Source organism: Pleurodeles waltl, chromosome 9 (genome assembly GCF_031143425.1).
Source record: "Pleurodeles waltl isolate 20211129_DDA chromosome 9, aPleWal1.hap1.20221129, whole genome shotgun sequence".
Lineage (NCBI taxonomy): Eukaryota > Metazoa > Chordata > Amphibia > Caudata > Salamandridae > Pleurodeles > Pleurodeles waltl.
Window position 1 is genome coordinate 1,049,864,346 of NC_090448.1, and position 23,169 is coordinate 1,049,887,514.

At 43.6% G+C, this 23,169-nt stretch overlaps 1 protein-coding gene across 24 annotated transcripts in view; it reads left to right on the forward strand.

Moving 5' to 3' along the window:
• TRIM9 (tripartite motif containing 9) overlaps window positions 1-23,169 on the forward strand; it is a 325,658-nt gene that overhangs the window by 274,164 nt on the left and 28,325 nt on the right. For 15 of the 24 annotated variants that reach the window (XM_069208654.1, XM_069208660.1, XM_069208655.1 and 12 more), the window contains 2 exons: window positions 4,377-4,400; window positions 19,904-20,207. In XM_069208654.1, coding sequence (XP_069064755.1) covers window positions 4,377-4,400; window positions 19,904-20,207 — 328 coding nt within the window. The remainder of the gene's footprint in view (window positions 1-4,376; window positions 4,401-19,903; window positions 20,208-23,169) is intronic. The other 9 variants (XM_069208656.1, XM_069208653.1, XM_069208659.1 and 6 more) reach the window with 1 other exon arrangement.

Sequence of the window (23,169 nt, forward strand, 5' to 3'; positions counted from 1 at the left end):
ACGACATCAGATCCCTAATGGACAATGGGGAAACTGCGGCCCTCATCCTCCTGGACCTCTCCGCAGCGTTCGACACTGTCTGCCACCGCACCCTGGTACAGCGCCTGAACAACACCGGCATCCAGGAGAAGGCCCTGGAGTGGATCACCTCATTCCTCGCCGGAAGAACCCAGAGAGTCCGCCTCCCCCCGTTCCGGTCAGCGGCCACCGAAGTCATCTGCGGAGTTCCACAAGGGTCATCGCTCAGCCCCACCCTCTTCAACGTCTATATGAGCCCCCTCGCAACCATCGCACGTCAACACAACCTCAAGATCATCACCTACGCCGACGACACCCAGCTGATTCTCTCCCTCACCAGCGACCCGGACGCCGCCAGAGCCAGCCTACACGAAGGGATGAAAGACGTCGCCGAATGGATGAAGAACAGCCGCCTGAAACTGAACTCAGACAAGACGGAGGTCCTCATCCTGGGATCATCACCATCCGCCTGGGACGACTCCTGGTGGCCCCCCGCCCTGGGAGCCACCCCCAAGCCAACGGACCACGCTCGCAACCTAGGCTTCATCCTGGACTCCTCCCTCTCGATGACCAGACAAGTCAACGCCGTCTCATCTTCATGCTTCAACACCCTGCGCATGCTTCGAAAGATCTTCCGGTGGATCCCCACCGAGACCAGGAAGACGGTCACCCAGGCCCTCGTCACCAGTCGGCTGGACTACGGGAACGCCCTCTACGCCGGCACCGCCGCCAAACTCCAGAAGAAACTCCAACGGATCCAGAACGCCTCAGCACGACTCATCCTGGACATCCCCCGACACAGCCACATCTCCGAACACCTGAGAGACCTGCACTGGCTCCCCGTCAACAAAAGAATCACGTTCCGACTCCTCACCCACGCACACAAGGCCCTCCACGACGTGGGCCCCAAGTTCCTCAACAGCCGCCTGACCTTCCACAAGCCCACCCGCCAGCTCCGCTCCGCCAGCCTCGCTCTCGCCACCGTCCCCCGCATCCGCAGAGCCACCGCCGGAGGAAGATCCTTCTCCTACCTGGCAGCCAAGACATGGAACTCTCTCCCCATCCACCTCCGGACAACGCAAGACCATCTCGCCTTCAGGAGGCAACTCAAGACCTGGCTGTTCGAGCAGTAGCGTTCCCCCCCCCCCAGCGCCTTGAGACCCTCCGGGTGAGCAGTGCGCTATACAAATGCCTTTGATTGATTGATTGATTGACAGGCCAAAACATTTATAGGCACCCCTTTATCTCCACTCTCACTGTTGGAAGCTTGATAGAAATGTGCCAGTCAGAGGACTGCAGTGCAATTGTATCATTTAAATTGAACGGAACAGACGTGATATATTATGGGAAAATACTTAAACCAAGGGTTACTCCCGTGATCATCTACACAGAAAACCCACATCAATAGTTTCTCCATGTTATGCTAAAATCCTAGCAGCAGGAAAACGACAGGTTAGAAGCCGGAAAGAATGTGCTATGTGACGTATCACACGCAATTTGCTCTAAATTGAAATTTGGTAGAAAATAATAGAAGCATCATGTTTTAGAATTAAGGTCTGCTGTTTACAGGAGCAAAAGTAAGTCTTTAAAGAAGTGAGAATCTTTTCTGTCTGATGCAACAAATGCACATGTCCACCCTTATGATAGCTCAGCCCATCCTCTTCATTTATTTTTTGTTCTTTTTTTAGGGTCGAGCCTGCGAGTGCATGCACATGCGCATGCGTCTCATATGCAAGATGCTGTTGTGTTCAGTAAAGGGCTTGGAGCCCGCTTGTCAGTCACGATTTGTTGGTTTGCGTGGCACTCTTCTTTACAGCCTCGTAATTCATCAAGGCATGTCTGGCATCATTTATGTTCCTCTGTGTGGAGCAGGGATCAAGCACTAATTGATTCCAACTTTAATTGATTTCAACTTAATTAGTACCCGTCCGCTGCTCCTGAAGTGATTGAGGTACTATTTTGTTCTAACTTCCAGTGCCACGCAAACAGAAGGCTTGTGACTGGTAAAAAATTGCCCAGCAGGACAAACAAAATTGCAGTTTTATTTTTTAAAGCTAACTTTATTTTATTTTGTTAAGTCGTCTTTTCTCAATTTCCACTCATACTTTTTTTGTTTTTGCTCATGGGCGCTGTTGTCAAAAGATGACCATTAACTTGTTCAAAATATGCGAGACCTATTGCATTGCAAATGCTTGTTTTTTTAAACAACTTCCTGTTTGTCACTATTTCAGAGCAGTTTGCCAGAAGTGCATGTGGTAAAAAGCGGAGTAAACTCCCTACAGTGTCATTTCTCAAGGGGGGTGGCTTGCAATATGATGCTTGTAAAAATTAGACTTATGAGTCGATGCATAACTTCTATGCATACACCCTGTTTGACCATAGCAGCTGTAAGGCAATAACAAGCTTCTCTGATTGATGCCGTCAGAAGCATGTTTGAGTTCTAACAGTAGCAATCTTCTCTTTAAACATGGAAACTTTGCGTTACTTCACCCATCTATGCACATTTTCCTGCTTGTCAGTTTTCCACACATCATGGACTATTTTTTTTTAATTCTGCACTCATCATGTCAGTGTTGGGTCATGCAGGCCTTCTCCCTCATACTCTTGAGGTTTCATGGAAGGCCGTCTCTTTGAAGCTTGGCAAAAAATAATAGGGGGCTTGATCCCAGTTTCTAAACATAGCGGCATCACGCATCACTTACAAAAATAACAGATGGCAGATGAATTCACAGAGGAAAAGGAAATATGGCAATCTGCTGCATTCTTTTATTTCCCATGGAGAGTAAGAAAGAGCACCAAAGTAACAGCTGTCACCATTTGGGTGGGTGTATTTAATAAAGACCCAAACCAGGCAGTGCATACTTTAATCCAGAGCAAATCAGCTGGCTCGTTAAATTTCTCATAATGGCCTTGACTGTGATCCCGAAAAATGTTTGACAAAATCATACTGCATTAAGATCTACCAAATGTTTTCGTTGAAATAGCCTAGATGTCACAACAAACCTCACTTTTACACCCAGAATATACTGAACGTACCCTCCATATGTAGAGAATCAGCAGGCCGCTGAGGAAACTTGCTATGAAATTCCTCATAAAGTAAATATTGGATCCTGTTGCTCTAGAAATTTTGATCCACTTCTTGTATGACACTGGATGTCCATCTTTGGCCCTCAAGGACCTCAATTGTGCCACACTTTCTACATAGAAAATGACTCCTTAAATCTTTACACTTTTAAAGTATGTAAATTTGCTGGGTTAATGCCCCCAGTGTCTGTGATGGTCTTAGACCTGGAGTCAAGTGTGGAACATCCCTGTCACTGCATCTGAACTACAGGTGCATCACAGAGAAGTCGATATTGAGTTAATGCCTGTAGAGACCAAATTAATGTTACTCTAAAGTGCAGATTGAAATGCTATTGATCTATTATCAGAGTATTGGCAGCCTAGCATCATCTATGTAATTCCCATCTTAGTAGAGGAGCTAGGTCCCACTCCCACACATAACAATATGAACAAAGGTGCCTGTCTCATTGCATTATAATTAATATCTAATTGCCCTGGATATGAAGAGTCACTTTACCTTCTCCCTTGTTTATTGATGTCTAGAATTCAGAGCCACAGTATGATTAAATAACATATTGCTATAGTATTGAGATGGATTACAGTATATCATTGCAAGCAAGTGAATCAAAATCCATACATGTTTTAGGAAATTAGAATGAAGAGCGGGATCAATCTTGCCAGAATTGGAAACTTGACCCCTAAGATAATGCAGATCCTGCATTTGGTGCTGTACTATCTTGCAGGACTCAAATTTCCAGTTCAGAGGTATGGCTTCAAACACCATTGATTCCATCAGTGATATTGATGACTCACTCCCTAAGATGCACTTTAAAGACGGAAGCCATTTGGGGCAAAATACAATGTGCTTTAGAAATTGTAAAGGGCCTTGGTTACTTTCTCCAGTGGAAGAAATCGACCGTTATTTTAGTTTTGCACAACTACTGGATAATTATTATTCCTATAGAATCACCTGGAATATGAATGATGTACAAATGTATGTTTCTTCTACTGCAATAAAGCCTCTTTAGGGGGGTTTGGGACTTAGCATAGAAGCTGCCATCTTGCCAGGGTTGTAACCCTTTCCTGTGGGAGTTTCTCAATTTTGATTTCTTCAGGCATAATCAGGCTGCCGTTCCTCCAAAAAATATCTGGAAACTTTGTCTTGTGATGGTTCATTTTGTTATTCCTTCATTCTTCCATCTATTTATTTATCCTGCAGGTTACCATTAGTGACTACCAGATTTCATTTTGTGTCCTCTTTCTTCTCTTCATGCTTTTCCTTGGAATGACAACAGTTGACATTAAAAAACTGATGGCAGGTATGGAACAAACTATTACTGTAGTTCTAAACCAATGTGCTGTGCAGAGGATAGATTTTTAAGTGGGCCAGCTATTCTTTGAAAAAAAGAAGTGAAACCTGTTCACCTTCTTCAAGTTGTTGTTTAGACCAAACCATTGGCAATTATCAAAATGTTTTCAAGAAATCCATTTCACATTGGTATGCTATTAGCATTTCAGTATTTGCTTTACTACAGTGTTTGGAATTCTTTCGTATTTGGCACAGTAAATCTCTAAGGTGGTGTAGAGCACTGCTGATGCACTGTACAACTATCACTCACTTACTTTCAGTCACTCACTACCATAACATTGGTATACAGTCCATGCAAGTATAAAAGAAAACTTGATTGTAATCATTTTCTGAAATTATTTTGCCTTTTTCATCTTTGAATTTTTTCGTAGTGACTTTTTTGGAACTGTGATTTTTTTTTTTTTAATGTGGCAGTGGAATCTAGTTGCCTTTCAAGATGAGGAAAACTGGTCCGCACCTGGGTCGATGACATGAATTGGGGTGGATTCAAAGCCTAACTTTAAACCAACAGTAAGTCATTGAGATTTACCCTTGACAATGACCTAAGGTCCACATCACCAAGAAAACCAAGATCGCTTGGTGCCCCCATTCTCTCCTAAAGAGTGTGAAAAAGTTCCTCCCAGAAAACAACAACAAAACTGCTGTTCTAGTTGTTATACTTTTGCATCGGGATGGTGGCAATGCCCTGCTTCGTGGCATCCCAGGCTCCACATTTAATTCCCTCACGCTGGTTACAAACATCCTACATACCACAACATGCTTCATCAAGGGTCTGAAGAATTATGATCACATCACCCCCCCCCCCCAATGGAAGTCCATTGACTCTCTTTGCCCGCCCACACTGTCTTCAAGACCAGCCGCATCACCTTCAAAGCCATCCTGACCAGCACCCCACCTATCACCATCTCTAGTGTCTCTCAGCAGTACTTTAGCCAGGCAAACATCAGACTGCAGACAAAGAAGTGCAAAAAAGTAGGCAATGAGCCTTCTGCATCTATTCATGTAGGCTCTGGAAAACCCTCACCCCCACCTCCATATATCAGAAACATTCTTACCCTTCCTCTATGTATGGAAGAGTTGATGAAACACCTCTTTAACGAATACTACATTGGTACACTGTAAATAGTTCACCTACACTCTCAGAACTCAACACCTCCAACTAGATTCACTCTCTTATTGTACTTCTGCTCTGTACAGTGCTCTGCTGTCTTTCAGATAAATACCACATATATAGATGAATACAATGTACTAAGCATGTCTTTCCTACGGAAGTGTTTGGCAATAAAATGTGCTACCCAATGCATGTTTATCTGAGTTTTGGTACCCACCAAGCACTGATACTGCTGTGCTGATCCCACCATGCTCATCTTCAGTTTCCTACTAAATTCCTGGCAAAGAGAGTCCCAATGATTCTGCTGCCAACTAATTTCCCCCTTCAAAATAAATCCTACTATAGGATCGCATACATATGTGATTTGTTATTTCACCAAAAGTATTTAAAATCTCGTTTCATATGTTGAATTATTTATTGCTTCTGTGGAAGAGGGAGGTTGTGGTCAAAGTAAGAAAATACAGCACAGAAGTCATAAACGCATTTCACAGTGGCCAACACTACTTTAAAACAAATTGCATCATTTACAGTTACAGTCATTCTATTCTGCCCCAAGAACAAATACATTAACATTAAATACACAGAACCTAATTATAGACTAATGATTCAAACTGCTAATTGTTAAGTAATTCTAATAAAGATTGTTGTTTCAGTTTCACATAATATAGCAGAATATTGCAGTGGCTATTCGTTTGTTTTCACTGCATAAACCTGTTTAGCTCAATGTATAAATATTTATGCACAAATAAATAAGTAATTTTTCCTCTCATCTTGAATTGCCTTCTGTCAGGCTGACCCAATCTGGTTTCTCTGGGTTCTGTGACCTTTGATTTTAAATTTAGATCGTACATCGCTTCCATGTTCTGCGTCATGCTTCTAAATCATATTGCAGAAAAGGCATGTTCATTTTGTAAAAGGCTCTGCACTCTTGGTACCCAATTTAAATAAGGGTTGTGGCAAAATAGTTACCGTGCATCTTACAAATGTAATTATTTTTACATCGACATTGACTCCTATTGGAGCTACAGATGCTAACTAAGATATCCACGTAGATTTACTTTGTCCCAATATATGAAAAAATCTCCGTAGCTTCTTCGTGATCTAATTAATTGGAATAATGGCAATTAATATTTCCTTTGATTTATTTTCTTGATTACACAATGGGCCATATGAGTGGTGCAAGTTGCATGAAGTTGTTAATTTGTGCCTTTAGGTTGGTGTTTTCTTAGACCTTGCCTATATTTCAATGCATGTGGGTAATTGTCTCATACATTATCCTAGTACTTTTCATTGCCCCATAGTGGAGTAAATAACAATTATGTGGTGGTGAATTATTTTGTAATAAAACTATTGTAAATTCTACCTTCTCTTGTGTTAACTTGTAGTAACAATTGACAGCAGTGCTCACCTTTTGACTCGAAACATCCTTCTAAATATAAACATTTACAATTATTCCATTTTAATTGGTTCTTCACATTCAATGTTCTATGTACATGAAATATGAAGTAAATTAGATTTTGAACAAAACTGGATATTTGTGAATGGGAGAGTGGAACATGGTGAGACTTAGACCTTGGGTGCTGTCAAATTTAGATAATATGCAGCTGTTTGTGGTAATTCATCATGATTAGGTAGAAACTTGCATCGGTTGTTTGAAATAGACAACCAGGTATCGCGTTTCCTTCACCACTACATTGAAATAAGTGAACACAACCAATTTAGAATACCTCCACAATGTATCTTAAAAGAAGACAGCATTACCATACCATCATGTTCTTGATTCACCTGCCAAAGGCATATTTGGTAATAAAAGTAACAAATGGGAAATGTACTTGAAAAAAGATGGCCAAACAGACAAGGTAGAAAACAATGACTGTTTGTACAGAGAATACTAAACCTGTTCTTTCCTATATGCATTATCTCATTCATTGCTGTTCAAGAGGAAGTATAAGAGAATATATTGAGATTTTAAATTCCTTTGACTGCAAGGTCACCAGTCCATTTGGTAACCTTTGTGTTCAAATTAACTTCATAATGTTAAACACTGTAATGTTATTCTTCCCCTGGTTTGGCGCTCCCTCTAATATGGCCATTGTTGGTGCACTTTAGGGCCTTGATTGCTCAGTGTAGATTAGCAGATGAAACAAAAGATTGACTTTTCCTGATAGCTCCTAAATTGTCATCTCCCACATCAGAATTTAGCTGACAGCTACCAAAAAGAGATTGGTTAGTTGACTGTAGGCTGCATGGAAAAGCCCCTGACAGGTTGATCATATACACTGGACTGGAACATGCCTGACCCATCTGGCAGAGCTTACGTCTTTCTACCAGGTGTTAAGCACTCCCTGATATGTTACATATCTTCACAGCTCATCTCTAACAAACCAAGCAAGATTTCTGTCTCTCTGCCCGGGTGCCGTTCTGTCACCCCAAGCCATGTACATGCCTGTTCAGAGGCTCTCAACCACAGGGTCTAGTTTTTCACTGCATCTCCCATTTGACTTGGGTTCTGCTGTTTGCTGGAGTATCTCACTTCTAGCCTATTTTTTGTCAGTGACACTTTCTTAGCAGCTTACCATCATGAGTCTGTTGGTGTGATTGTGACACTGACCAACTGTTGTATGACTTTAAACCCCCTCATCCATGGCAGTGTCAACCTCCTTTGTCTGACAGTGTAGGGCATGCATGATGCTAGCTTTGGAAGTTTCCTCAGTGTGTGATCTTGGTCATGCAGCTTCACCAAAAAAGGCATTTTGGTCTTTCCAGACATGGAGAAGGAGATATGCTCCTTCTTTGTGACCCCTTTCCACATTGAAACTGCTGAGAAATGCATTCTTGAGTTATCGTTTGGTACTATTATCTTCTGAGGGCACCCAGGCCATAATGTGGGCATTGTGCCTTTGTGCAGAGATGAGCATTCTCTGAGTGGTGTTCGAGGCTGAGTCAGTGACCAAACTCTCCATCAGAGCAAGAGTGTATCATGGCTGTATTAGAGCAGTCGTAGGAGTGATCAAGTCCAACAGCCGGATGGAGACCACTGAACTGAATATAATGCAGGAGAATGTGCCACCTGTCTCGTTGGCTGCAGTTTAAGTAACACTGTCATACTGCTAACTTGTAATAGCAGTTTATTGTGAGAATCAAGACTGACAAGTGTACACTGGATCCATGCCCTTCTTAATGTGAAGTTGTACTTTGTATCTCTTTCTTCATATCATTTTCCATTTTGGCACATCCATAAATATGTCTTAGACACACACTCACCAGTATTAAATGAAGGTCCCCTTTGACATGTCCTCGCTTACATAGCTCAGTGTGTGAATCTTCTAATAAATAACTCCACTGGAAATTTATTACTCTATCACCCTTACAGTCTCATACTCAGGTCAATCAACTGAATTTGGATACAAACACTAAGAAGCAAAGTTAGATCCAACTGCTGTCTCCCTGAATGCCAGGAAACTACTCAATAAACAGAGACACACTGCAGCATAGGGCTGCAGGGTTGCCACGGGGAACTTGTAAAACTTATAATGTGAACTAGCAGCAGGCAGTTACAACTGCACACCAACACACTCCTCCCCAAGCATTGCTGAAGATCCATGTGAAAAATGTGTACCTGCAATAGTGGAGACGCAGGTACTCAAACAAGGGATGTCAGAGAAGATGCAAGACACAAGGGTATAGGGATCCTAGATACATTGTCGATGCACAACTTTACAAGTTAGAACTTTCTCTTTTACATGATGTCTGAGAACTTCTGAGAGGGGAATGGATGTCCTAGTTATAGTGGTAAATTGTACTTGTTGTTTTGATTTATCAAGAATGATGTGGAGAATGTCATAGATGTATTTGAAATTTGGTTTTTTTAAGCAAAAGGTTGAAATTATTTGTAACAATTTTGCTGTAAATTTAACAAGGTTGGTGGTCGTCTGAAATAGCAGAATAATGTGGTGTCTTCGGTGCCTGTGAGGGCAAGTCAAGTGACTTCCAATCCATATTGTGTAAGGCTTTGCAGTAGGACAAAAAATTACTTTTCCCCTTTATTCATTGACTTATATTGCATAACATATAATTTAATAGAGGTGACAGTGTTGTTTGCATAACAATTTTTAAGGCTGATGGCAAATAAAATACATACTGTAGGGAAAGCTAAGACAATTGTCTACACTAATAAGATACTAAAAATATGAACTCCAAAAAGAAGCCAATATGTATCAGCTCTAAAAGGATGAGTTGTTGGCTTTACCAATACTTTCTTGCAATGCCACACATATGCATGCATCAAGATGCATGTGCATGCAAGGCTGGCAACCTTAACCCCTTAGCTGCTGGGCCTTTTCCCCCCCAGTGCTGAGCCCTTTTTTGGCTATTTGGGGTAGTTCGCGCTTAGGGCTTCATAACTTTTTGTCCACATAAGCTAACCATGCCAAATTTGCGTCCTTTTTTTCCAACATCCTAGGGATTCTAATGGTACCCAGAGTTTGTGGTTTACCCTGGAGGAGACCAAGAAAATAGCCAAAATACAGTGAAAATTTAGTTTTTTCCAAAAAAATGGGAAAAAAGGGCCGCCGAAGAAGGCTTGTGTTTTTTTCCCTGAAAATGCCATCAACAAAGGGTTTCTGGTGCTGAAATCACTATCTCCCCACCTTTCAGGAACGGGCAGACTTGAATCAGAAAACCACATTTTCCAACACAAATTTGGCATTTTACTGGGACATACCCCATTTTTACTATTTTTGGTGCTTTCAACCTCCTTCCAGTTAGTGACAGGAATGGGTGTGAAACCAATGCTGGATCCCGGAAAGCTAAACATTTCTGAAAACTAGACAAAATTCTGAATTCAGCAAGGGGTCATTTGTGTAGATCCTACAAGGTTTTCCTACAGAAAATAACAGCTGAAATAAAAAAATATTGAAATTGAGCTGAAAACAACAGCCATTTTTCTTTATGTTTTACTCTGTAACTTTTTCCTGCGATGTCAGATTTCTGAAAGCAATATACCGTTTTGTCTGCTGGACTCTTCTGGTTGCGGGGATATAAAGGGCTTATAGGTTCATCAAGAACCCTAGGTACCCAGAGCCAATAAATGAGGTGCACCCTGCAGTTGGTTTTCATTCTATACTGGGTATACAGCAATTCATTTGCTGAAATATGAGGAGTGAAAAAGAGGTATCAAGAAAACCTTTGCATTTCCAAAATGGGATCAAGATAAGGTTTTGAGGAGCAGTGGTTATTTGCACATCTTTGAATTCCGAGGTGCCCATACTAGCATGTGAATTGCAGGGCATTTCTCAAATAGACGTCTTTTTTACACACTCTCTTATATTTGGAAGGAAAAAATGTAGAGAAAGATAAGGGGCAATAACACTTGTTTTGCTATTCTATGTTCCCCCAAGTCTCCCGAAAAAATGATACCTCACTTGTGTGGGTAGGCCTAGCGCCCGCGACAGGAAATGCCCCAAAACACAACGTGGACACATCCCATTTTTTCACAAAATACAGAGCTGTTTTTTTGCAAAGTGCCTACCTGTGGATTATGGCCTCTAGCTCAGCCGGCACATAGGGAAACCTACCAAACCTGTACATTTTTGAAAACTAGAGACTTAGGGGAATCCAAGATGGGGTGACTCGCGGGGCTCTGACCAGGTTCTGTTACCCAGAATCCTTTGCAAACCTCAAAAAGTGGCTAAAAAAACAAGTTTTCCTCACATTTCGGTGACAGAAAGTTCTGGAATCTGAGAGGAGCCTCAAATTTCCTTCCACCCAGCGTCCCCCCCAAGTCTCCCGATAAAAATGATACCTCACTTGTGTGGGTAGGCCTAGCGCCCGCGACAGGAAATGCCCCAAAACACAACGTGGACACATCACAGAAAACAGAGCTGTTTTTTGCAAAGTGCCTACCTGTAGATTTTGGCCTCTAGCTCAGCCGGCACCTAGGGAAACCTACCAAACCTGTACATTTTTGAAAACTAGAGACCTAGGGGAATCCAAGATGGGGTGACTCGCGGGGCTCTGACCAGGTTCTGTTACCCAGAATCCTTTGCAAACCTCAAAAAGTGGCTAAAAAAACAAGTTTTCCTCACATTTCGGTGACAGAAAGTTCTGGAATCGGAGAGGAGCCTCAAATTTCCTTCCACCCAGCGTCCCCCCAAGTCTCCCGATAAAAATGATACCTCACTTGTGTGGGTAGGCCTAGCGCCCGCGACAGGAAATGCCCCAAAACACAACGTGGACACATCACAGAAAACAGAGCTGTTTTTTGCAAAGTGCCTACCTGTAGATTTTGGCCTCTAGCTCAGCCGGCACCTAGGGAAACCTACCAAACCTGTACATTTTTGAAAACTAGAGACCTAGGGGAATACAAGATGGGGTGACTCGCGGGGCTCTGACCAGGTTCTGTTACCCAGAATCCTTTGCAAACCTCAAAAAGTGGCTAAAAAAACAAGTTTTCCTCACATTTCGGTGACAGAAAGTTCTGGAATCGGAGAGGAGCCTCAAATTTCCTTCCACCCAGCGTCCCCCCAAGTCTCCCGATAAAAATGATACCTCACTTGTGTGGGTAGGCCTAGCGCCCGCGACAGGAAATGCCCCAAAACACAACGTGGACACATCACAGAAAACAGAGCTGTTTTTTGCAAAGTGCCTACCTGTAGATTTTGGCCTCTAGCTCAGCCGGCACCTAGGGAAACCTACCAAACCTGTGCATTTCTGAAAACTAGAGACCTAGGGGAATCCAAGGAGGGGTGACTTGCGGGGCTCGGACCAGGTTCTGTTACCCAGAATCCTTTGCAAACCTCAAAAAGTGGCTAAAAAAACAAGTTTTCCTCACATTTCGGTGACAGAAAGTTCTGGAATCTGAGAGGAGCCACAAATTTCCTTCCACCCAGCGTTCCCCCAAGCCTCCCGATAAAAATGATACCTCACTTGTGTGGTTAGGCCTGGTGCCTGCGACAGGAATAGATCACACAACGGTCAATGTTGGTCCTTACGTGAGGCAGCTGTTGGCCCTGGGGTGATCCATTCCTGACACAGACACTAGGTGTAGGCACTCAAGTGGGGTAGTGTTTTTATCAGGACAGGTGAGGAGTCACTGGGTGGTAGGAATATTGTGGATCCCAGCATATTCCTGTAGTTTGTGTGACAGAAATGCGAGAAAAATTTAGTTTTTTTTCAACATTTCACCTTTGCAGGGTATTCTGGGTAAGAAAACTTTGGGGAAGCCACACAAGTCACACCTCTGTGGACTCCCCCGAATGTCTAGTTTCCAGAAATGTTTGGGTTTAGTGTGTTTCTCTATATGGCCGCCGAATCCAGGACCAAAAACACAGGTGCCTGCCTTACAAAACCAGTTTGTTTTGCCATGGATAATTTTGATGTCTCCACAATATGATTTGGGTGGTGGAATTTGGGGCTGAACTAAATTGGGGAGCTCCCAAGAGAGCACTCTCTCTCTGCTTGCCGCCGCATTCACCTGCTCTCTGGGTTGACCTAACCCACTATTACCCAGTTGCACAAACAGCTTGCGAAGGGACAGCAGGACTGTCCTCATCACCTCCCTCATAATGTACTGGAAGAGGAGTTATCGAATGGGACTCCTCTGACTGAAAAATCACTCCCAGAGTCTGCGCCATTGTCCTATCCCTCAGATGCTGTCTCAGTATCTGATGTCTCAGTCTCTGATCCTATGTCAGAGCGGTCCTCTATAACCCGAGTGTAGGCAGCAGTCATCCATCAAGATGCCATCTCTGCTATTGGCTAAACTGTTGCTCTAAAACACTAGCCTACGTAGACAGTCACAAAATCGATGGTGTGTGAGATACGTGCAACAGTAGAGGCCACCTTACCTGCGCTTCTTCCCTCAATCAGCACGTACTTTCAAGACACTCAAAAAACACCTTGTCACATACCATTCGTCACAGTCTTTAGCACCTCCTGCGCCCAGTCCAACAATCATTATTGGTGCTCCCACTCCCTCCTCCTCGGATTCCCTCATTACCACCCAGCAAAAGTGCCCTTCATCTCTCCATAGACTTTGCTAATGTACTCAGCTATTTACATAAAATACAGATTTGCTCTTTGCAGTAGGCATATAAACCTTCTGCGCTTCTTTATGGCACTAAAACTGCCACTAGACAAGTCGGACCCTTTTCCCCCCAGGGAAACCACACACATATTGACAAAAGTGATATATATATGACAGCCAATCACCTGAAACTCAACTCAAGCAAAACCGAAATAATCCTCTTTGGCCCACACAAAAACACCTGGGACCCCTCATGGTGGCCCACCACGCTAGGCCCTGCACCCACCCCCGCCAACCACGCACGCAACCTCAGCATCATCCTAGACTCCTCCCTCTCGATGACCCAACAAATCAACGCTCTCACCTCCTCATGCTTCAACACACTCCGTATACTGAAAAACATTCAAATGGATCCCCACAGAGACCAGAAAAACTGTCACTCACGCACACATCAGCAGCAGGCTTGATTACGGAAACGCCCTCTACGCCGGCACCACTCTAAAACTCAAGCGCAAACTACACGCATCTAGAACTCAGCAGCACGACTCATCCTCGACCTCCGCCGACACGAACACATCTCTCCACACCTCAAATCCCTCCACTGGCTCCCCATTGACAAAAGGATCACCTTCAAGATCCTCATCCTCGCACACAAATCACTCCACAACACAGGCCCTGCCTACCTCAACGAGAGTCACCTTCCACACCCCCACACGAAACGTCCGCTCAGCTGACCTCTCTCTCGCCACTGTCCCCCGCATCAAACACACCACCACCGGGGGCAGATCCTTCTCCTACCTTGCACCCAAAACCTGGAACGCCCTCACAACCCACCTTCGCAAGACCCAAAACCTACTTCTTTTCAGGAAGGGCCTCAAAACCTGGCTTTTCGAACAGTGAACCTCAAAGCCCCTTTCCCTCCCCCCGCTCCCCCCCCAAGCGCCTTGAGACCCTCACAGGTGAGTAGCACACTTTATAAATCTCTTTGGTATATATAGATCTACCTCTATATATATATATATATCTATGTACATAGATATATCTATAGATATATCCATGTACATAGATATATCTATCTACATAGATATATAAATATAGATCTATATATAGATCTATTTTTTTTAGTTGTTGTATGGTTTCCTTGGGGGCCAAAATGGCCCCCAGGGAAACCCTACAACATCTAAAAAAAAAATTGCCCCCACAGGGGGTCACCCTGCCCACGGGCGACCCCCTGTCATTTTTTTTTTTTTTTATTATTTATTTTAGGGGCACCTACCTTTTTTTTTTTAAATTAATTATGCCCCCGGGGGGGGGCGGCCCGTTTTCCGAGGGGGCCGCCCCCCCAAAGTGAAATCCCTGGCGTCTAGTGGTGTTTCCTGGCCCCCAGGGCCCCCTTTCTTACGAGGCCTTTTCAAAGTGTTTCCTGGCCCCCCGATCGCAGCTGTGCTGCGATCGGGGGGCCAGGAAACACTTTCAGGAAGGCCTCGTAAGAAAGGGGAGACACTCCCCTTTCTTACGAGGCCTTCCCGAACGTGAGAAAGGCCGTTTTCCCCATCAAAGCAGGAAGCGGCCGCAAGGCTGCTTCCTGCTTTGATGGGGAAAACACCTTTGCAACGTCAGCGCGCCGCGAGGCGCGCTGACGTCACAAAGGGGCGGGTGGGGGGGCGGGGGGAGACACGGAAGCTTCCGTGTCTCCCGGGGGGGGTTTAAAAAAAAAAAAAATCCTCGGGTGCAACGCACCCGAGGATTTATTGATACCCTTCCTGGTGTCGGCCACTGGTCGTGACCCGCACCAGGGAGGGTGTGTGGGCGTCGGCCAGTGGCCGAAGCCCGCACCTAACAGGTTAAAATGGGGTTTCTGTTGAAGAAGACATGTTGTAAGCTGCCAGTGCATGCAAATGTGCATGTCATACCACGTGTCATGACTCATCCTCACAGTTTGCATCATTTTTAATTAACTGTTCTAACATTGCTGACAGCTGTGTAGGAATGCTTAAATAAAATCTTAGAAAAATCAGGAAAGTGCATGCTAAGTGCTCCCGGCTCTTCATAAAAAAAAATACAAAATTAAAACACAAGGGCAGGGCGTGAGGCAGAGATCATTGGGGAGCAGGAAGGGGAGTGAAAAAAGTGCACAGCAAGGGAAGAAGATGATCCTGCTTAAAAAAAAAAACCTACAATTTGAAAATAAATAAAACTGGGAGAGGGATGAAAATCACGATGGGAAGCAACGGAAGAAGGAAATAGAGGGTGCTAGACCTGACAGCCTTAGGGTGGTCATCCCCCAACTTTTTGCCTGCCTCCCTCCATTTTTCTGACCCCGTTTTTTTCTGGTTTTATGGCTTTGCGCACGTTACCACTACTGAACAGTGCTAAAGTGCATATGCTCTATCTCCTAAAAATTGTGACATTGATTCCTACTGGTGCCCAGGGCCTGTAAAGTGAATATTCCTAGTGGGCCTGCAGCACTGATTGTGCCACCCACATAAGTAGCACCTTAACCATGTCTCAGGCCTGCCATTGCAGGGCCTGTGTGTGCAGTTTCACTGCCATTTCGACTTGGCAGTTAAAACTATTTGCCAAGCACTAAACTCCCCTTTTTCTACATATAAGTCACCCCTAAGGTAGGCCCCAGGTAACCAATAGGGCAGGGTACTATGTAGGTAAAAGGCAGGGCATGTCTCATAGACTAGCAATAGAGCTGCCCTCATATACTTTTAAGTGGTAGACTCTGATCTGGAAGGAGTAGCCCTGTCATGTTTAGCATGTCAAGAATGGTAATAGAAAATCCTGCTTACTGGTGAAGTTGGATTTAATACTATTATTTCAGAAATGCCACTTTTAGAAGGTGGGCATTTCTCTGCACTTACTGCCACCTGTGCCTTACAGCCCTGTCTCCTATCCACGTCTGTCTGTGCTGGTTGACAGCTCCCCTTGTGCATTCTACCCAGACAGCCATAAGACCCAGGACACTCAGTCACATCTGCATTCATCTACATACTGAATGGGTCTCCCTGGGCAGGAAGAGTGGAGGGGCTCTCTTTTACACTTCAAAGGCCAGTGGCCTGCCCTCACACAAAGGACTGATAACCCCCGACAGGGATCTTGGCAAACAGGACTGGGCTGAAAGGGGAACTTGTGCACTCCAGAACCACTCTTTGAAGTTTCCCCCACTTCAAAGACATTTTGGGTATATATATTGGGTCTCTGACCCCAAAACATCAGACATTGGACTCTGTCAAAGGGACTGCCTGGCTGCCCAAAGGACTCATATGGATTGCTTTGCTTAGAAGGACTGCTGCCATGCTTGTTGCCCTGCTGCCTGCTGGCCTCTGCTGTAAGGACTCTGCCTTCCCCACAAGTGCTCTGCAAGGGGTTGGATTGAGCTTGCCTTCTCATCTGAAGTCTCAGGGCTACAAAAACTTCACCAAAAAGAAGAAAATCCTTGTGCGTCATAAAATCTACACAATGCCTGCAGAACTTGATGCAGTGCCTGCCTCTTGGCTGAAATTTTGCGACATCGCCTACCGGACAGATGCCCGCCTGCTCCTTCTACCAGTGCGTCAAGGATTTTCGGCGCTTTAGTGACCATAATCCTGATTCAGTAAAAAAAAAATTCTCTTGTAAAAGGAATTCCCCAGCTTCAAAAGTAATGGCGACAGTTTCTTACTTAGTTTGTGAATAAGGGAGTCCACCTCTGATGGGGCTCTATAGATCCAGGAAAGTTCCTTGAAAATGTTATTATTAATAGCTCCAAGGAGATTTCGGTCTGTCTCCCCAGAGTTGGACAACCTAATAAGCATTTTGGTAAATTTCGAGAGGCTCTGTAGTGCGATAGTCTCTCAAATAAACCCTCGAGAGATCATATGGGCCATCACTGGTTCTCTAGCAAATGTAAACTTCAAGAACCTAAACTAGCTGCTAATACTATCCCGTCAAATGTTAACTCTATTAGGCTTGCAAGGTCTAAATTCAAAGAAGCCCTTAACTGGAGGAAGAAGGATGTTAGGACAAAAGCATGGTCTGACTTTCACCAAGCTGCTCGATTAAAGGACAGAAGATTATTTTGGAGTGCAGTAAATGATCCTTTCTTTGTGGACACCTGGCCGAGTGAGATCTCATGCCACATCACTGAACAGGAGTGGGTTGCCCATTATTCTGCAGTTTTTAGCCCAGAAAAAAAAGGAGGCAGGTGATTGGAGAGTGAGCACTCTTTTGATAGAGGATGGGTCACTGATCTTATAGATTTGGCTTTTGTAACAAAGGCAATAATGTGTGATATAAGTGGTAAGGCTCCCAGCCCAGATGGGGTCCCAATTGATTTGTATAAATCTAACTTGGAGTTCTGGGCTCCCCTGGTGGCAAATGTATTGCAAGCTGCAGTGATGGGTGGCCCGGTTACCTCTTGGAGAGAGTCTATAATAGTTCCCATTTATAAATACCTCATTAATGGAAAATATGTGAGGTCAGAAAAAGGTGGTTTGCACATGGCTTTTATGGGCCTTTCTTGTGCCTTCGATATGGTAGATGGGGAGCTCATGTGGGATATGATGAAGCATGCTGGAATTGAAGCCCCTTTATTAGCTGTTATAATGCAACTCCATCACGACTCCACCGCTAGAGTTTGTTATTCAACAGCCGGGGATTGTACTGGCCCAATTAGAGTAGTAAGGGGTGTTAGACAGGGCTGTATTTTAGCTCCTTTTTAATTTTATATAAACTCCCTAGATAAAGCACTGAGTAAGTGTACTGAAGATGTCCCTAAAATTGGAAACCAACCAGTACCAGTTTTGCTATACGCAGATGATGCTGTCCTCCTGGTCCGTACAGCAGATGGGCTTCAAAGACTTTTAGATGGTTTTAATGCTTTTACGCATAATCATAAGTGAAAGGTAAATCACCAAAAATCGTTTGTAATGTCATGCAGCCCAAACAATTGTAAATCAAAAACATTTTACCTAGTACACCATTTAATGGCTTTCCCCACAAGTGACTCCTGGCATGCTTCTCTGCTACGTTGCCCATGTGATGGGCTTACCAAGCAATCCACTCAGCTCTTTTTGCTATTTTGTACATTGTATACTTCTCTTCAGAAGTGTTTCTTACGCCTCTTATTACTGAACACACATTCCACATCTTATAAGGAAGGTTTACTATATTTACAGAGTTTGATGTCAGCGGATATTTGCGCATCTGTTCTTAGTTACATAATTGCTGCACTTGCTATAAGGTGAAAATATGTATTTTAACTGATTTTCGTTTTTATTTAGCTGTCTTTGAGGCTGGGGCCTCCTCTTTCTGGTGAAATTATTTCTGATGCTATGTATTTTGTGTATTTTTAGGGATTTCAGGGGGTTGGACAGATGATTTGATGAGAAGGGGTGAGATTTTAATAACTGCTGATAGTTTTATCTTTTCATGTATTGTATATATCTGTGCACTTTTACCGCCATATATTGGCCGAATAAAGTTTATTGACTTGACTTGACTTGACTTGACTTGGAAACAATGGGTCTCCCTAAGACAGCTACAGCTGTCTTCAGCCAAGTTCTTAAAATCCTGCAGTAACCAAACACAAATAAGACATTAACTGAAAAATACATAACATTGGTTCCAATTGCTCAACCTGAAAGAATGTTGAGGTCTTACAACATCGGATTTTAAGCAACTTACCATCCAGAAAATGCAAGGTCCGTTACACATTAACTTCAGGAGCATTTCACAAGAGAAGCCCTATAGTGCATGCATCCAGTTAGACTTTACCCTACGACTTTGCTTGAAAAAGTATCTTGATTAATGTTGAAATGACTGTTAATGAACGATTTATCCTGCACTACAGATTCGAGAGGTCTAGATGTGGAAAGTGATTTAAAGTCAAATGTTTTTATACATATTATGTCGCATGTTACATGCATGACCTATATGCTATGAAAGTGTTTTTATTTTATTTATTTTTTGTTTTTTTCTATTGTACGGAGAGTATCCTAGGATATATCAGCACACTTTAGATGCAGGCCATGTAACAATGAGTATGTGTAAAGTGCAACATGTGTGTGTATGTGTACATGAGGGTTAACTTTTGCAGATACATTTCCTTGTTTTCTGATACACAAATGAATTGTTGTGCATTTATTAGTAAGATCTCACCTGTAGCTACACGGTGGGTACACATTGAAGCATGAAGGACATATCCTGTGCTGACATTTCAAACCCTGAGGTTAAATGTGAAATACAAGCGCTACCTCTGTCTTCTATAATGGAATATCTTTCACTTCTCAGAACAAAACAAACTAACCCTTCGCTTCTCTGTTTCCAGTGGCCTGGTTTGCCTTTGACCCCGGATCCGCACACTCTGACATCATCTTTTCCAACGACAACCTCACTGTAACCTGCAACAGCTACGACGACCGAGTTGTGCTGGGGAAAACAGGGTTTTCCAAGGGTGTCCACTACTGGGAGTTGACAATCGACCGCTACGACAATCACCCAGACCCCGCCTTTGGCGTGGCCCGCATCGAGGTGGTGAAAGACGTGATGCTGGGCAAAGACGACAAGGCCTGGGCCATGTATGTCGACAATAACAGGAGCTGGTTCATGCACAACAACTCACACACCAACAGGTACATCATGTCGGGTTGCATTTGGTTCTGTTAGAGCGGAAGCTTCGCGCCAATGTGGACAGGCGTCAACGGTGTGATTGAGTGATGCGGTACTGTCGTACGACTCCCAGGGCTGCTCTATAGCTGTCACTTTCTGCACAACTTACAAGGCCGTTCATGGCAGCCACTACAAGTCAGAATGGCATTATCTGAATATATTCTTCCCAGGAGTAATTTAATTTATGGCAGTGAAATGGCGATATGAAGAATTGGGGCTCTATCTGAAATAAGTGCAGTGACGGGCTTATCAGCCATAAACAATCTGAAGGAAATATATAGCAGTCTGTTTTTACTCCATTTCCATTTTGCCTACTCCATCTTGGCACGCTGAGCTGTCATTGTGTATAATTAACCCCAATAATCCTTTGTAGTGAAGAAATGTATTCTTGCCTTCGCTCAGATTGTCAGCCTCGCCCACTGAAGAGCACGTTGCAACCCTCTACTGCAGTGTTATATAAATAATAACAGAGAACACAGTGCTTGTGCAATGCAATGGTTTAGCAAAGAGAACTTCCTGCCAGGTCACTTTCATGACTAATTAGTATTGTTATTATTAGTGATACTTACAAAGCACGGACTGTTACCTAAGAAAAAGGCATCCTGGCGGTAGTTGTCATGATCGGACCAGACGTGCAAACTGTAGAGCTTATGGAGCCAGGTCTTCAAGCTTTCCTAAAAGCGAGAAGATTGTTGACAGATCTAAGAGAGGCAGGCAAGCTACTCCATAAGATGGCCACCTGTCCAGAAAAGTCTGTGCCACCAATACAAGATTTCTTAAATTTGGGGACCTTCAGCAAGTTAGCAGTCATTCAATGCAGCAGTCTAGATTGAGGATGGAGCTGTAGTTTGTGTTGAAGTGGATAAAGCCCAGCAAGGAGGGAGAGCTTCTATGAGCTATGAATAGTGATGTGAAATTGATTCACTTGGCTACAGGGAGGCAGTGTTGAGAGTCCAGGGCTCTCACATAGAAGAGGAGCAAGGCAGAGAAAGACTGGGCTTCCCTGCCACGGCCGCTATATGGCGTAGGCACTGAACAAGCTAGCTTGATCGTCCTAAAAACAAGGTGGTACCATAATCAAGTTTGTTTACAACGATGCTTTGCACCATTAAAGGGCGAATGAGTTGGCAACAGAGGTAAAATTGTATTCAGTTCCTTCGTTAAACAGGTGAAAGATAATTTGATAACACTAATAGAACGAGATAAACAGTTGCCCATGTAGACTCCCGGGTTTAGAACAGACCCCACATACTAATCAAAGCTAAAAGTGATTTCAGCTGAAGCTGAAACTGATGAAATAGGATTAACAGGAAGACAGGATTCAAGGTGCATCAAAGGTCATGGTGGAAGATGGCACGCATTATTTACGAGCAGTGCGTAGCAAAGTCACGAAAGTGACTAATGCGGGAGAATTGATCCATTTGTAGGCAGGTTGAGCAAAACTACAAAATCGTTGTCGAGTGCCGGCGATTTTTTTACAGAAATTAAGCAAATTCACGTGTATTGCTGGAAATGTAGTTGGCAGATATATCATGGCAAAATTATATTCGTAGGCACATCACATATACAAAAGTCTTTCATGATACCTGCAAGAGATTGCATCAAGTAGAAATGTTTCTCTGCCATGGTTTTAATGTTCCTTTAAGATATTTTGTGCTCATGACAGTCTCCGAAACAAAATTGTGCAAATGTGAAATGGCAAAAATTTCAAGACAATATATGTAACCAGAAATATATGAATTTCACAGGATTCCAACTGCTTAGTAAAATCATATGTGACTTAGCTTTTCTGGTTTAAACCATAGAGTCTGGGTTTGTGCATCATTCTCAGTGCTGAGCTTTTCTGCCCAGGCTTGTGAGTATGCCACATGGGCAGCGTGATCTCCTCAACTGGGTATGGGAGTCAGGAAGCCATGCATGGCAGGAGGATAGCCATTGGAATCATCCAGTATATGTTATATTCCTTTGCCAGGTAACTCCTGTCCTGACAAACAACATGCACAGTACAGTGTGCGTGGTGCATGCAAATGCAGGAGCATTACACATGGTGCGTACCCCTTCACACCGCCCCCCCTTTATGTCACAGTCCTAACCGACTGAAGGCGAGTCATGTCTGATGATCAGTGAAGCCTCTGACACCTGTACCATATTAATCAGTACTTACCCCAGAGCACAAAGAGCAACGTGCCTCATGGGCTAGGGTTGGCCAGCCCACAGTGCAACAAGGCCCACACATCAAGGCACTGGAACTGATGGTAGTTCAGTTAGCAGTGCAAGTGTTTCTCAGTGCTTCATGTATGAAGGTGGCTGAAGATGGTGGACACTGGCACTCAGTTCTGTCCACAATAACTTATTTTTTTTATAATGGGACAAAATTGAAAGAAAAAACAAGAAAGACAGAAAATGGAGAAAGAAGGAGGAAGAATAAGATAGGGAAACAGGGACAAAGGAAGAACCAAGGTTGAAAAATGACCTTGAGGAGTGAGATAAAGAGACAGGAAGTGTAGTGGACTGGAAGAAAGGGGGCTGAGGTGGAATCAAAGCTAAACAACTTTTGTATCCGGCAGACCCAGCATCTGGTAGTGCCACGGCAGGCTGGAGGGAAAAACTTTCATCCCCGAACTTGGTTTTATTTAGGTATTTAGTTATTTTTTACAAAATTACGAAAGACTGCACGTGAGTGAAAAAGGTTGTGGGAGTAGGTGAGTAACCTAACTAAATTGAGTAAGTGAGCTACATGAGTGAATAATTATGCTTTCATTCCAAATAATGTAGTGGAAACAGTGCGTAATCACAGCCACTGACGATTGTTTGGTGCTGCATTCCAGAACACAATTTTTCACCCACTCTGCCATTCTAGGCAGGAACCATCCATATGCAAATCCCTCTTAGTCGCACTCCAATGGGAAAGGGTAGCCAGTGCTG